This window comes from Centrocercus urophasianus, unplaced genomic scaffold (genome assembly GCF_019232065.1).
Source record: "Centrocercus urophasianus isolate 14NV4802_14NV808 unplaced genomic scaffold, USGS_Curo_1.0 seq_23, whole genome shotgun sequence".
Lineage (NCBI taxonomy): Eukaryota > Metazoa > Chordata > Aves > Galliformes > Phasianidae > Centrocercus > Centrocercus urophasianus.
Window position 1 is genome coordinate 13,104,067 of NW_024884789.1, and position 15,442 is coordinate 13,119,508.

Below are 15,442 nucleotides of genomic sequence, written 5' to 3' on the forward strand. Positions count from 1 at the left end.
CACACAGACCAACATGAGTATTAATTCAAGATTCGTAAAACGTTTGACAAACCGAGAAGAAAACCTGGAGACTGGTCTGAACATCGTGTTGTTTGTAAAATTAGCTATTCCATTTGGCATGTAGCTGTTTGTGAAATTAGCCATTCCATTTGGGATGTAGTTGTTTGTGAAATTAGCCATTCCTTCCGGGATGTAAATGTCAAAATTCAAATCATACCACATTGCAAGTAGGTGAAACATAGGTGTCTCCATCAGTGCCATTAGGTACCTATATACGGATGCAATTCCAACACACGTAAGTGCAAGATGGATTATTGGCCAGTAGGTTGTGAGTAACACCATTGCTTTAAATCCTTTACACAGCGCCCCCACGATAACGAGTGGGTTCATCAGAGGTCCCTGCTAAAAAGGGGTTAATGAATTGAAGCTAACAAGAGCAGGAAAAAAAAAAGGAAAAAAAGGCACTACCCAGACTAAGTAGTGCTCAAAGTTTACAAATATCCCAGAACACTGGCAGTACGCCTAATCTTTCAAGGTCAGGTTTTCCAGCACAGAAACCTAAACTATAATAATGCTCTCTAACGAAGCTCTCTAAGAGCAAAGAGAAAAAGACATTCGTTCTAACAGCTAAAAAGCAGCAGCCCCACGTTGGGCGCCAAAAAATCTGTCACGGAGTTGATCAGATCAATCTATGTCCGTGACAGGGGGTGACAGGCCTCTGCCCTCCCCCCCCACCCTAGTCCCACAAAAAATGGGAAGGAAGGAAGGGAGGAAAAGAGCAGCGGCAACAATCTATGGAGGAAAACTTATTTTACTATAATATTGGAATACAAGATAACACAATATATACAATTTAATTGAAATTGAGATTAATAAATCAGACAAGATGAGAGAGAGAGAGTTCCCGGGACCGATTCAAACCTGAAAAGCTTGGAACGGCTAGGAAAGCACCCTCCAGCACCCACTGCCAGGCAGCAAGAGAGCGCCCCCCCCACCCGGAAGGGCCAGATCCCGTGACTGCTGTAATGCACAGGGATAGGTACCTGGGATTGGGGCAGTGACACTTTAATGCCCCGTACACTACATGATGTTTTGATGTGGAATACTGAAACCATAAAGAAAACAAAAACATAGAACCATGACACACTGACAGTGACTGAGATAACAGATCTGCGTGGCCATAATGCTTAAAGCTCACTGATGGGGATATGCATCTGGTGCTTGTATACATTGTAGCACAACTTAAGCATTAAAAATTACACTCTAGAGGGTGTTATGATTTGACTTCCTACACTGCCTTCCCAGGGAATCTGTTAACAGGATGAGATGTTTAAATAGGTTTTCAATTTTTCCTCCTCCCAGATTTTCCATTTTTTCCCCTTGAAATTTTTTGCATGCTTCTAGAATGTTCAAAATGGCGTAATCATATTGTTATGTTTCCTGAATGTGCTTCTCATTATGAGTATCATGTAGGGATCTGCACGAGAGTTGAATAATATTGAGTGGGAGGGGGTGTGGAGGAATTTGGGACAAAGCTTAGAGAGGTAGGCACCTCTGGTGTCATGGAGCTTCACTCCCAAACACCTGCTTTACTCTGAGAGTTTAGTCAGTTATATAAGAGAGGAATATTGCAGCTCCAGCAGATCTAAGGAAGCACAAATTATTTAGGGCCTGGCTTACATCTGCTGAGTCTTGTTCAGTACTGTTCAAGGGAAAGAGAGTGTCTCCAAACCTGCAATGTAGGCTCAATCAGATAAAAGCCTGCATCAGTTGCCCTGTAGAAGGAAGAAAGTGGCTGTGAAGGTCATCTTGCTTAGAGGAAAGAAGAAACAAAGAAAGAGGAAGGAGAGGTAGAGGAGGAGGGTGGAGAGACTGTCGAAAACAACAGGGAGTAATTGTGTTCTTCAGAAACTGAAAGCTAGGAGTGAGAAAATCTCTTCTTTGAGATATAAAGGGGAAAATGGAAAACAAGCTATGCTCTGTAAGCTTAATGGGCCTAAAAGTTTGAATGTGTAACTTCCACAAGATTGATAGCTAAATTCATACCCAGTAGTTTGCTTGGGATCCTTGAAAGCTCCGATTGTTTTTCATTAGCATCTTAAACCTACTGTACAGAGTAAGCTGCACTTCTCCTGTCAGTATAATACTCCTTTCCCTTGTCAGGTGATAGAACTTTTCTGTGCTTTCACACTGTGCGTTTTACGTTGAAAACTGTGTTTGGTAGAATACCTCAAGCAGTGGGGGGGGACAGGGAAGTGGGAGTGCTAAATGTAGATGAGGATGGATGAAAGGATGTAGATGACGGTGGATGAAAGCTGAAGCTTTCAGGATGGCTTCTTCAGTATTCAGAATAAGTATTTAAGAGTAGAAATGTCCATTCTCTCCTAAAAGCATCTTTTTGGGTAAGAAAGGAAATAGTGGGTTTGAATTTTGCTTTTTCCTGCATATCACAGTAGTGGCATTCAGATCCATCTTCACCCCCAGCAATTAATAACTTGTCTGGCAGTTATTAATAATCGTGTGAGCAATGAAGTAACTACTGGTTATAGCTTAATTGTCAACAGGCTTTAATGATACCTTGTTAAGTACAGTAAGGCTTTATTTGAAGTTGACTTGTAATAAACTGTGCATGGCATCTGTCATCTTGGTTATCTTAACCTTCCCTGTGATCACATTAGAAAGACTGTCAAATTTTTAATCTGGTACAGAATTGTTGCAGCTTACGGTCTCTGAATTGGAGATTATTACACTGTAATACTGAATCCCATCCATGTTTATGCAGTGTTCTTTCACACTTGAAAAATAGTGGTTTTAAAATATTATGTTTGAAAGGATATTTTTTCCCTCCTCATGAAAGAAATGAAGATATAAGTAACAAATAAAGGGACTGATTGCAACAATACTAAATATATTAACAGTCCAGTCACAAGAATTAATTAAAAGTGAAATATGCAGTGAAATATGCAGTGATTTTGCTCCAAGCACTAGTTCCTGATTCAATTTGGTTCATATGCATTTGAAGAAGTGATAACTAAAATGTAAAATAATTTCTGAAATATTTAAAAATAAGCATATTTTGAACATGTACTAAAAGCAGATTTTACTCAGTTTGTCAATAATGTCATCTCTACTAATAAGGTAACAACTGATTGGTTCTCACAGAGGAAACTGCACTGCAAACAAGATGGGGAGGAAGGAACAGAAGAAGACACAGAGGAAAAATGCACCATCTGCTTGTCTATATTGGAGGAAGGTGAAGATGTGAGGTAAATAATACCTCTGAGTATCATAATATAGTGCTCAAATTCTGGCTTTGAGACCATACTTGGATATGGCACACTACTCCTTGCAACACTTCCTAATTTGTGTCAAAATTAAACAGTCTGTCTTAGCAACTAATGAATATAAGTTTTAATTTGAAGCACTGGTTACCCTGTTTGTATTGTCTTTGCGTAAAATGTGAGTTCCTCTCTTACAGTCTCCCATAAATTCACTGTCTTTCACCACAAGCCCAAACTGATACCATTTTTTTAAATGTTACAGTGTGGAAGGTAGTACTCGTGTTTTTAATTAAAATCATGCTGTGCTGTCAGCTTTTGTACCTTGGGCAGAAAATTAATTGGTTTAATTCCAGATTGTCAAGTTTAACTTTTCTGAACTAATAATGCTCTTTAAGCTATAGCAACGTTAAATTGCTGTAACTCAACAGAAGCTACCTGATACTTGGCTTCATTGCCTATGTCTGTTGCTTCTTTTAGCTAGACAAAACGTAAGTCAGATAGAAAAGCTAGTGAAGCTTGTGGGAAAAACACAGACATACAAAAAAACAAAGACAAAAGGTGCTTCAGTAGCAAAATCCACACTGGTGGATATATTGATATGGAAGTCTTTATTAACACTGTGTTTTTTCTGTTTTTCTGACAGGCGACTTCCATGTATGCACCTTTTCCACCAAGTGTGTGTAGATCAGTGGTTGATTACTAATAAGAAGTGCCCAATTTGCAGAGTGGACATTGAGGCCCAACTGCCTAGTGAAAGCTGACACCATTTTCCAGAACTCTTGTCCTCCTTGCTCCCTCTCATCCTTCCTGGTACTGCAGTCAACCAAAGATGGCATGACTTACCTGCGCAGATTTGGAAGCATTGAACCTAAGAGTGCTGGCTCTGCTATATGGTACAACTAATGCTAGACCTACAGTTTATGTAGAAGACCGTTGAGTTTCAGTGTATTTATAAAACTTTTTTTTAGGTTTTACTTTTTTTCTTTCGTTACTGTATTTTTGCATGGTTCCTTGTATTGCATTTGTTTGCACATATTATGGGCTTTGTGACCCCAAACTTGCAGGCAAGAATAGCTGCTTTAGTAAGTAGAAGTGTGTGGTCTCTTTTTTGGTTTGTTTTACATAGTTTCAAGCTTTGAAAGTCTGATTTCACTCATTACTAACCTCAGATTCCTTAATTTAATCAGTCACCTATTTTAGTTTAATGTATAAAGATCATCTAGAAAAGGATAATATTATGTATTGAGACATTCCTTCACTAGGAAAAAATGGCTGCTGTATATTTACAATATCAGTTCTGAGTCAAATAACATCTGTAACAGTGGGAACAGAATATGAACTATATTCAGTTTGATACACATGCATACTCATCGCCAGAGTTTTTGTCTGATCAGATTTGTTCTAAAATTTCAGCACAATGCAGATATATTTGAATGTCAATATTGAACATTTAGACTGCTGTTCAGATTGTATTTATCATTTTCTTCCTATGTCTAGAAATTTGAGTCCCTAACTTAATATTTGCTGCTGTGAAACAGCTCTAGTGAACACTAAATGTTGATTTCAGTTAGCTGGATTGTAGATACTTGCAGATTGAAAAAAAAAAAAAAAAAATTCTTAGGGGTATGGAAAAAGCTTAGAATCTTTGGTCTCTTTCTGCTAACTTAAGTTGAGGTGTCTGTACACACTGAGGGTTTTTTGTTTGTTTTAAATATAAAACCAGTCAGGACTTAGAGCTGCAGGGTTTTTTTGTTTCTCTTTTTTTTGGTTGGTTTTATTTTGGGGGGGTTAGATATATGTGCATTGATAGAACTTTTGAAGATTCCAGGCTTGTCTTGGGATTTTTATTAGTTTTAAGGTTAATAAAATTAGCTAAATTCAGCTGACTCTTGGTCTTTTTTTCATTAGAAAAGTGAAATCCTGTAAATTTCTGTAGACAAAACTTACGTGGTTACCTAGTTTTACCTTGATTATAGATTCCCTCTATAAATTACCAACAGTCCATCACTGATTAAAATATTTTCTATAGTTAAGATTTGCTGCATAATATAGTATATAGAATTAAGTTATAATGTACTAACATTTTGCCTTTGGAGGAGGTTTTAATCCACATCAGGTCTCAAGTTGGTCATCAACGTTCTTACACGTATAATAGATTATAGTTTATTTAAATGTGCTCAACAGATGCTGAAAATTGCAAAAACATTGAGACAGTATTGCTGTCACATTAGAGAGGATGTTCCTAGGGGATCATATATGATGAACATGTCAATAAGCTTGCATTAAGCTACCTGCTTTGTAAGTGGATTGAATAATAAATACCTTCAGTTTCTCTTGTCTTTGTCTTTCATAATCAGATTAAGTGTAATACAGTTTACAGTAACCTGGAAAATGTTATGTTTACACTAAAAAAGTGATCCATTTATAAATATTACCTTATCTAATTTGATGCTTGTTTTTTGTCTGGTTAAGGCTGCTTCCCCTCTGTCCTCCCCCCCCCCTTTTTTTTTTTTAACTCTCATCTGTTAGGAGTAGCATTTCCCAGTGCAGTGTTTATTGCTGGCAACAAAATTAACACCTCTGGCACTGAGGCATTAAGTGGGAAGAAATTTTATTCCAGAATGGGTGATAAATGGACATTGTCAAATTTAACTGCATTGCTAAAACTGAACTTTAAACCACTTTGTGTATGGGGGATATGGGAGAGAGGCAACACGTGATTTGAGTGCTTCGAAACCTGGCATGGTTCTATGCTAAAACTTCTTGAACATTGTGACTGTAGGAAGCTGTTGGAAATTGAAGCTGCATTGATTAAAAAATTAAGTAAACTGACTGGAAGGACTGAGCAGAAGATGGTTCCTTTTCTTCAATGGCTATTGAAAAGGAGTGAAGTTACTTTTGAACACTGATGCTCGAAGTCTGACAATAATAACTTTTTAAGAAGTTTCCAAGAAGGTACATGAGAGGCATGGGGCAAAAAAAAACAGGACCTGTGAAATAATTGAGACCCTGGGTATACGATGGAATCTCTTGGCTTCCTTAAAAAACAAGCACAGGTTTGAGGATTTTCTTTGGGATTCTTTTACGCACCTGATGTGGGTGCCTGGTACTGGAGGTATTTTAGTGGCCCGTGCATTGACTTGTTTTATAACTGCTACTGATATTGTCTTGCTTTTAAATGTATGCCTAACATTGTAATGTGATGTTGAACACTTAGGTATTTGGCAGGAATCACAGTGTTCTGATCTTATATGCTATTGCAGGAGCTAATAAAGCTGCAGCCTATTTCTATTCCAAAAAGTTGTGACTTGACAATAACTTAAGAAGGAAAATGAATAGGCTTTTGATTTGGAAAATTTCCACCACTTACTGTGCTTTACATGCTTAGATGCATTGCCTTAAGTTTTCTGCAGCATCTTTGAAGGTATGATTCTCACCAGTATGCATCAGATTACTTTTCATATAAATTTCCATTGTCAAAAGAAATCCTTTTGTATGCAATAAATAAAATGTTAGACCGGTATCATTCAAGGTCTGTTTCCTTCTGCCTTCCTTACTTTGCTTTGTAAGTACTGGTTTGCAAAAATTTTATGTACAATCCTATCTTACGAGCACCATCGAATGGAAATTTCACACGGTGAGGGATCAACACCAGCTGCTGTTAAATGTGTTTGATAAGCAGGGCCTTGTTTATCCAAACTTGGGAATTCAGGAAAACTGAGCTCCTGAAGGTTATCAAAATAACTTGTGCATATGTGAGCACACATATAAAGCCAATTCTGGGAGGCTGCAAAGCTATTGTCATTAGGCACTTCTGTCAGATTCCTGAATTTTGCAATCGTGGTGCAGTATGTATTTCTAAGAACTGAACACTTGAATGCACGAAGAAATATTTCTGCTCTTTGCACTTGAGGTGGATTGTGCTGGTGAAGCCTTTACCAGGTACCAACTCCAGGCTTGGAGCTGGCAGCCTTTTCGGGGGTTGTGTTCAAACACTGCCCACTGGAACTTGAGACCATCCTTGGTAAGCAGGGAATGCAGGTATTACAAGATTAAAAGCACGAGGACTTAGAAATGGAGAAGGTAAGGCAGGGAGGTGGCAGCAGCTGTGCACCCTGAAAGAGGGGCTGCAGTGAGGAGCGCCGTGCATTACTGCAGAGCTGGGCACTGCTTCCTCAGCTCCCCCGGGAAGCGGTGATGCGTTGTGGCACGGGCTCCCTCATGCCTCTCGCACAGGTTACGAACACTGAAAGGTGGGGACGAAAGGGGGTTCGATCGACTTTTCTTCCTTGCTTTGCTTTTTCTCAGGTGAACGCCTCAGGCCCCGGACACAGCCTACGCGGCTGTTCGGCGGCACGAGGCCGCTTCCCGCGAGCTGCTCTCACGCGGCTGAAAGGGCGCGACTGCAGAGCCGCGCGAAACCCACGGCGCGAGCCTGTCCCTGCGGCGCATGCGCCGCCCCGCCCCCAGACCCCGACTCGGCGGAAATGATGGGATCGTTTCCCTCTTTGGGTGGGGCCTCAAGCCGTGGGCCAATCGACTGCGTGCATCGTACGAAGCTGCCCAATAGGAGCGCGGAAGAGTGTTTAAAAGGAACCGCGCGGCGCGAGGCAGCAGTTGGTGGTCTTTCTCGCGGCCGGAGAGTGTTTGTGTGGAGCGGCGCGAGCGGCTGCGGCCTACTCTGCTTTCCGGACCGATGGCGTTAACGCGCCGCGCAGCCGTGAGTGTTGCTCGTGTGGGAGGCGGCCGGGGCCGGCCCGGCTGAGGAGATGGGGGGCAGGAAGTCGAGCGAGTCCCCCGCTGCCGATGGAGCGGGCGGGCCCGATTAGCGAGGAGCTGAGCTGAGCGTCCCCAGCCGGCTGAGAGCGGCGGGAGGGCTTCGATCCCTTGTGGGACGGGAGTGATGGCAGTCAGAAGGCGGTGGGATGCTGCCATGCGGCACGTTCGCTGCCGCGGGTAGAGGCCGGAGCGGCGGGCGTGCGGCGGAGAGTGCGAGGAGATCGGGGCTGCGCCGGCAGTGCGGCGGCCCTCTAAGGGGCGGGGCCCCTGAGTGGAACGAACACCTGTGCCGCCGTCGGGCCGCAGCTGGCCTTGGCCGCTCCCCCGCCGAGCGAGGGACGAGGGTGGGGGAGGGGACACGTGTGGGGGGAGAAGGAGGGGAAAAAGAACGCTTTTAAAGTGAGCTTTACGGTAGTTTAAACTGAAGGCTGCTTTCCATATTTGGAAACTCCTGGCTGGCAGCCCTGCCCACGGCAGGGGGTCAGAGCTTCAAGGTCCCCTCCAACCGTAGCCGTTCTGTGATTCTTTGCAGTGAAAAACAGGGTGTGCTTACATCCACGTAAGATAATTTCTTCATCTGTAATAAAAAGAGCGTTTTCCCCGACCAAGTGGAATTTTTGCTGTAGTCCTGAAGTGGGTAAATGCAATAAACAGGTGCTTGCTTGCTACCTAACTTGGAGTTAAAAGGATTTGAGGAGGATTTAGGATTTGTTTGCTGTTCGGAACGTGCAGCTCCATTCCATGGTGCTCTCTGTAAATAGTTTGGCTTCTTCTTTTGAACCTGTGTGCACGTTTAGGAAATGAAGCCTGGTTAAGTAGTACTCAGTATGTGTAGAGGTGTGCCAGTAGGGTGGTATGTGTTGTAATGTAGTTAAACATCAAAAAAATCAGAAGTCGGACAAACTTCACTCACTGAGGTTTTATTGTTTTAGGTCATGAGAGGGATGGAGAATGCTGTGATGGGACATAACAGCAAAGCCAAAGCTCAGGTGACTGGCAAAAGGGCTGTTTTGGAAGAAATAGGTAACAAAGTTACAAGAGGATCCAATGTACCTAAGGTAAAGTACACTTGAAATCTATCAGTAGGGAAAGGGTGCTTAACTAGCTCTGTACTAATAGCTGTTGTTTTCACTGCAGAAAACAGATTGCATCAAACCATCAGTAAGGGCTACAAAGGGACCTGGCAAGATGACAAATACAGCTGTACCACCTAAACCTCCAGCTGCTGTGAATCAAGCAGTCAAAGACACTACTACTGCATCAAAGGTAGGCAGTAACAATACTAATCTGCTTCTTAAGGCTTAGCCAGTGCCCTAACATCAAATTTTATTTGTAGGTGTATTTTGTTTCCATGTTGGAAAAGCAGAGCTTTTGTCTTGAAGGTTTGATTTAATGCGTGGCATCTTGGTGAAGGCTTGCTACGCTGGGATGCAAACTCTTTCAGCTTCTAATCTAGATAAGTTGTTACACTACAAAAATGTGGGAATAAAGAAACAACGATGCTTTGTCAGTAGGCATGAAAGCACTGTGATCTGCTTCTTAGGTTCTGTCCCCTGTCCCTATGGATGTATCTATGCAAGAGGAGGATTTGTGTCAAGCCTTCTCTGATGTGTTGCTCCACAACGTAGAAGACATCGATGCGGATGACTCGGGGAACCCCCAGCTATGTAGTGACTATGTAAAAGATATCTACCTGTATCTGAGACAGCTTGAGGTATGACATACTGAGTCTGTGCTGCTGCAGTGGAGTGTTGATTTTGTTGCTCACGCAGCTCTTTCTCTTAACAGCTGCAGCAATCTGTGCGCCCACATTACCTCGATGGGAAGACGATCAATGGACGTATGCGTGCAATTTTAGTTGACTGGCTTGTCCAGGTCCACTCAAGATTCCAGCTTCTTCAGGAAACGCTGTATATGTGTGTTGCAGTTATGGACCGCTTCTTACAAGTAAGTCACAAAGGTGTTTGTCAACGTGTGTTTAGACTGGGAGATTTGGTCCATAACTGATTTTAAAGGCATTTAGGATTTCTCCCAGGAACCCTACAGTTTGTCTGAGAGTTCTGTAACATAGCATCTTAAGTCTAAAGCAGTGATTCTTTGAACTTATTATGGGAATGCTTTTGACTCAGAAAATCTCAATTATGTTTTTAATAATCACAGAAAAAAATGGAATTTTAAGCTGATGAATTATAATGTTTGTCTAGAGCTTAAATTTTGAGATGTGCTTTTCCAATTCCTGTGTTGCAGAGCCATCCGGTACCTCGTAAGAGGCTTCAGTTGGTGGGTGTAACAGCGCTGCTTCTAGCCTCAAAATACGAAGAGATGTACTCTCCTGATATAGCAGACTTCGTTTATATTACTGACAATGCCTACAACAGTGCTGAAGTTAGAGAAATGGAGATCACGATTCTGAAAGAATTGAACTTTGATTTGGGACGGCCTCTTCCACTTCACTTCTTAAGAAGAGCATCAAAAGCTGGGGAGGTGGGTACTTGTCCTCACTATCTAGACTCTTCACGTGTCACAGAATTGCAGAATGGCTCAAGTCGAAAGGGACCATGGGAGCCATTGGGTCTGGATTCTTGACTTGCTCAATTAAAGGCATTGGGAGCTGCTTGCCTGTATCATGTGCAGGTGGCTTTTAAATATCCCTAACAAGGGCGACTCTGCAACTTAGTTGTATGATGTCTTCCAGTGCTCCATTGCTCTCTGGGTTAAAAAAAAAAAAAAGGAAAAAAAGAAAAAAGGAAAAAAAAAAAAAAAAGAAAAAAAAAGTGTGTATATAGAATATATATATATATATAGCATTTCTTCTCATTCCTCTTGATATCACTGTCTGGGTAAAGTTCTGTCTGGGTTTTAGCATTCCTAACCTAATGTCTGGCTGCTCAGGCAACCTCTTTGTAGTCCTCCCAGGTGACCTGTTCCTGCTTCCACTCCCTATAGACTTTCTTTTCGAGCTTACATAAGTCCAGGAGCTCGTTCTTGATCCATGGAGGCCTCCTGGCCTTCTTTCCTGCCTCCTTTTTTTCAGGATGCACTGCTTCAGGGCTTGGAGGAGAGATGGTCCTTGAATACTGACCAGCTTTGTTGACATCCCCTCTTCCCTCCAAGGGATTCCTTTCTCCCATGTCACCCTGCTAAGCAGTTCTTTTAGAATTTATAGTTCATAGTCTGCTCTCCTGAAGTCCAGAGTAGCAAGCTTGCTGCACACCCTCTTTGGTACCCTGAAGATTTTGAACACCATTTTGTGGTCGGTCACTATAGCCAAGGCTGCCTCTGAGCTCCACATTACTCTCCAGTCCTTCTTCATTGATGAGGACAAGGTCTGGTGTAGGACCTTTTCTCGTGGGTTCCTGTGCTACTTGGGAGAGAAAGCTATCACAACACATTTCAGGAACCTCTTTGATTTATGGTGCACTGTTGTGTTGTCCTTCCAATAGATATCGAGGTGGTTGAAGGTTGTGAATGTGAAGCTGCTCCTATCTGTTTATAGAGGGCCTCATCCACTAGGTCTTCCTGATCAGTTGGGCTGTAGCAGACCCCTCACTATGATGGCTCCTTCCCTTTAACCCAAACCTATAAGCTCTCTGTCAGCTCCTTGTTTATCATGGAGGTGGAGCTCCATGAACAACAGGTGGTCATTGATGAGAAGGCAGCAGCCCCCCTTTCTCCCCTGCCTCTCTTTCCTGAAGAGTTTACCCATCTATTCCTCCATAGCAGTTGTGAGAGGCACCCCACCACATCTCAGTGATGCCATTGACATCACAGCCCTGCTGTTCCTCCTGCTTGTTCCCAGTGCTGCATTTGTTGGTGTATGAGCACTTAAGTTGGGCTCGTATGTTTATTTAGTAGATCACTGCGTAACTCCTGAAGCTAGCTGAATTGCTAATGAAAATCTATTTAACACATTTTATACTCTTCCCCCACCCCTAGAGCATGGGTGTCCAACCTTTTGGCTTGCCTGGTCTGTGTTGAGTAAAGGGGTATTGTCTTGGGCTGCATAAACATAAGTTGCTCCAAAAATAATGCCTCCTATTTATTTCCATGGAAACTACAGCAGGTACAAAGAGCACAATGACACTACTTGGTGGGGCGGATTCTCAGCTAGAAAACAGTCTTCACTCTAGTCATCACCATTAGCTATGCCTTTGCACCAGTGGTGAACTAGAGCCTGCGTGCTCTAGTTCACTAACAATCTAGTTTCTAACAATCAGCCATTCTGTCAGACAGCAACAAAATATAATGGGAAGTTGGTGGGAAGGTTCAACCTTCGTTGCCATGCCACCAACATCCAACTTCGATATCACAGGCCAACATAATAAAATAGGAGGCGTTACTTTTGGAGTAGTCCTCATAACAAATTCAATATCATCAATATAGAAGTAATAAGGCATTGTCGTTTTTAATATTAAAATGTTTAAAAACACAAAATTAGGGGGATATTTGACTGTGTTTTTGTGAAACAAATGCATCAGTCTTGTTCAGTGGATATGGCTGTAATTCTCAGTGAGTTCTCAAGGTGTTGATCAGATTGAAATCTTACTGTACGTCATACTTTGATAATTGTTCACAAATGTATGTACTGCCAAAAAGCAATGACATGATTAAGGTGTGGTTGTGAAGTGAAGGATTATTTTTCTCTCATAAGAAGTCTTACACAAGTCTGGTAAAGAGGCAGGATCAGATTCCTTGAGTTGAAATCTGTAACTCCACACATTCCATTTGAAAATGTGAACACAATTTATTTATATCAACTGAAAATGGTGTCATGAGAACAAATGGGTGAGTTTTTGGCACTCTTGAAACCTATTCTCAAACACCTTTATCAAAACGGAAAGCACAGCTGCGCATTCTTTGGCTAAACACTGCTCCAAGCAGCAGTCAAAACGCATACGATTCTCTGCCATCACCTGAATCAGCATTGCACTGCTCTGCCTTTCCTGTGCCCTGCTTTCAGTCACAGTATTAATAGAGCACTGATGGTTTGGCTGTTGCTGAGCAATGGGTGTGTGCATGGGGCAGCTCTGTGGTGAAGGGCTGCTGCCTTTACAGCATGGGGCAGAGGATGGCTGCGCTGCTGTCTGTGCTGGGCCATGGGTTGGATTTGCCTGCTGTGGAGGGAGCACTTGTAGCCCTCGTTGGGCACTCCAGTGCTCGGTACTGCCATCTTCTGTTGAGTGCTCCTCTGACTGTGTCTGAATTGCAAAGGCTGCTAGACGGAACAGGTTTAGAATTTAGAGGCAATTGCTCGTTAATGTTGTTGACTGTTGTTTTGCCGAGTTATTTCTAAGTTGCTACTTCAGGGTTGTTAATTCTATTATGATAAGGTGAGGTACAAGGTATTATAATGTGGACTAATAAACTCTCACTCCGGTAGGCGGATGCTGAGCAACACACGCTGGCAAAATACCTCATGGAACTGACACTGATAGACTATGACATGGTGCACTGTCACCCCTCAGAGATCGCAGCTGCTGCGCTGTGCTTGTCGCAGAAGGTTCTGGGCCATGATAAGTGGGTAAGGGTTGCAGTCAAAATGAAGGGGGTTTTCCTCCATACAATTGGACCATCTAAAAAAGTACTTTTGGAACTCGTGTTTAGAAGTAATGCTGGAGATTAAATGACGGAGAGGCTGATAGAGAAATGATTATACCACTGAAAATATAACTTACTCTTTTCTATATGAGTACCATGATTTGATTATGAAAGTGAGTTAATAGGAGAACATATTGTATATTTTGTTGGTTTGGGTTTTTTGTTTGTTTTCTTTTTTAAAGTAGATCTTGATTACGTAGCTTGCAAGTAAGCTAGATTAAATCATGGAGTGTGAATATAAATTATAATTCAGCTATTAGTTACTCTTGCAAGGTTTGTTTTTGTTGTTCTGTATGGTGCAGAAATGTGACTCAGCTTTGATGTGTTTAGTCTTCCACTGCATACTAAAATTATTGCGAATCTGCCTTTTTAACTGACAGTCCTACAACTCCTAGCACTCAAGGCTAGCAGTTGATACCTGGGACTTGAGTGAACTGAAGTGATTGTGTCTTGAGCAGAATTCCCCCCCTTTATAGATGCTAAATTTCTTAATGTTGTGCTGCAGGGTACAAAGCAGCAGTACTATACTGGGTATGCAGAAGACAGCCTTGCAATGACTATGAAGCATATGGCCAAGAACGTCGTCAAAGTAAATGAAAACTTAACAAAATATACTGTAAGTATATCTACTTAAGTAAGTCTTCTAATGCTTTAGAAAGCCACCTTTGCTGCATGTTGTGATTTCACAGATGAACATTTTGTATGTTACCTTACAGCATACGCTATTTTGACAAGCCTCTGAGAGGGTGTTCATCAGTACTAACATCAAAACTCTTTATCTAAACTACTCTTGGTACTCTGCCTGCTGGTTCACTTCTAACCCTTACTTTTGTTTGTTTTCAAAACAGTCAGACTAACTCAAAATTGTCTGTCTGGATTGAAGTACTGTGCGTGTGTGTAAACTCCCTGTAACACTATTCCTCTGCAGGCTGTAAGAAACAAGTATGCAAGTAGCAAACTCCTGAGGATCAGCACAATCCCTCAACTGAACTGTAAGACTATCAAGGACCTAGCTGCACCACTCTTATAACCCTAGGCAGATGTATTCTGATGATATATGCACTTTGTGTCATCCTCATTTGCCTACTGAGGAAAAACTACTGCCCTGTGTAAATAGTATTCCAGCCCTACCACCAACATTTCAGACTCACTCTGAAGTTTTAAACTTGCTTTGTACTACAACTGTATACCTAGAAATAAAGCTCCTCTCTTTCAAAAAAAATAAAACAAAAAAGTTATGACTGCCATTTGATGTCCTGGTAGAACACTTGACAAACTGAGTGGCTGATGCAATTTGCACAGACATCGGTGATATTCTTTGTGGTTGTTTCCACAGTGATAATCTGGATTCATAGTGGGTTATATTTAGTAATTTGTTCTCCCTCTTAAAGAGTAGGCAGACTGTTAATCGTTCCTTGATACACCTTAAGGGATGTTTGTTGTGTAGTTTCTTGCAGTGTGTTGTCCCAGAGAAGCATTCAAGAAGTAGTTTGACTTCAAGCTTGGTAAAGAAATAGGCTGTAACAGATACCTTACAGATACTAAGCCTTGTGGTTTTGATAGTAGAGGGATGGACAACTCATTTTTGTATCTTTGCATGCCTAACCAAAGAGCAGAAGCAGAAAACAACCCCTGTGATCACAACTAGTGGTATGCTCAAAGGAGTACAAGCATTGTAAGTACCTCAGTTCTTTTGCCTTGCTTTATTTATGCCTTTCTATTGATGCAGTACTTAAAATATATTTTGATGTCAAATTGCAACCTTAAGATATTCTGTAAATCCT

The 15,442-nt window shown here is 41.8% G+C and overlaps 2 protein-coding genes across 4 annotated transcripts in view; both read left to right on the forward strand.

Annotated features, from left to right (window-relative positions):
* The window catches only part of RNF111 (ring finger protein 111), a 54,177-nt gene extending 48,384 nt beyond the window's left edge, over nucleotides 1-5,793 (forward strand). For all 3 annotated transcript variants that reach the window (XM_042823917.1, XM_042823916.1, XM_042823918.1), the window contains exons 13-14: nucleotides 3,139-3,266; nucleotides 3,925-5,793. In XM_042823917.1, the coding sequence (XP_042679851.1) occupies nucleotides 3,139-3,266; nucleotides 3,925-4,042 (246 nt within the window). In that variant the 3' untranslated portion in view covers nucleotides 4,043-5,793. The remainder of the gene's footprint in view (nucleotides 1-3,138; nucleotides 3,267-3,924) is intronic.
* Nucleotides 5,794-7,886: 2,093 nt separating this feature from the next.
* CCNB2 (cyclin B2) lies at nucleotides 7,887-14,905 on the forward strand. The gene is made up of 9 exons (XM_042824579.1): nucleotides 7,887-8,001; nucleotides 8,993-9,118; nucleotides 9,198-9,326; nucleotides 9,604-9,774; nucleotides 9,849-10,007; nucleotides 10,308-10,544; nucleotides 13,441-13,581; nucleotides 14,164-14,274; nucleotides 14,587-14,905. The coding sequence occupies exons 1-9, from the start codon at nucleotides 7,978-7,980 to the stop codon at nucleotides 14,686-14,688; spliced, it is 1,200 nt and encodes a 399-aa protein (XP_042680513.1). The 5' UTR covers nucleotides 7,887-7,977; the 3' UTR covers nucleotides 14,689-14,905.
* The last annotated feature ends 537 nt before the right edge of the window (nucleotides 14,906-15,442 follow it).

What these genes read in the sequence shown, in the direction of transcription:
- CCNB2 (XM_042824579.1), top strand. Translation starts at nt 7,978, where the DNA reads ATGGCGTTAACGCGCCGCGCAGCC. An exon ending in GAGGATCCAATGTACCTAAG is followed by an intron (nt 9,119 to 9,197) that starts GTAAAGTACACT and finishes TTTTCACTGCAG; the next exon opens with AAAACAGATTGCATCAAACC. An exon ending in TTATGGACCGCTTCTTACAA is followed by an intron (nt 10,008 to 10,307) that starts GTAAGTCACAAA and finishes CCTGTGTTGCAG; the next exon opens with AGCCATCCGGTACCTCGTAA.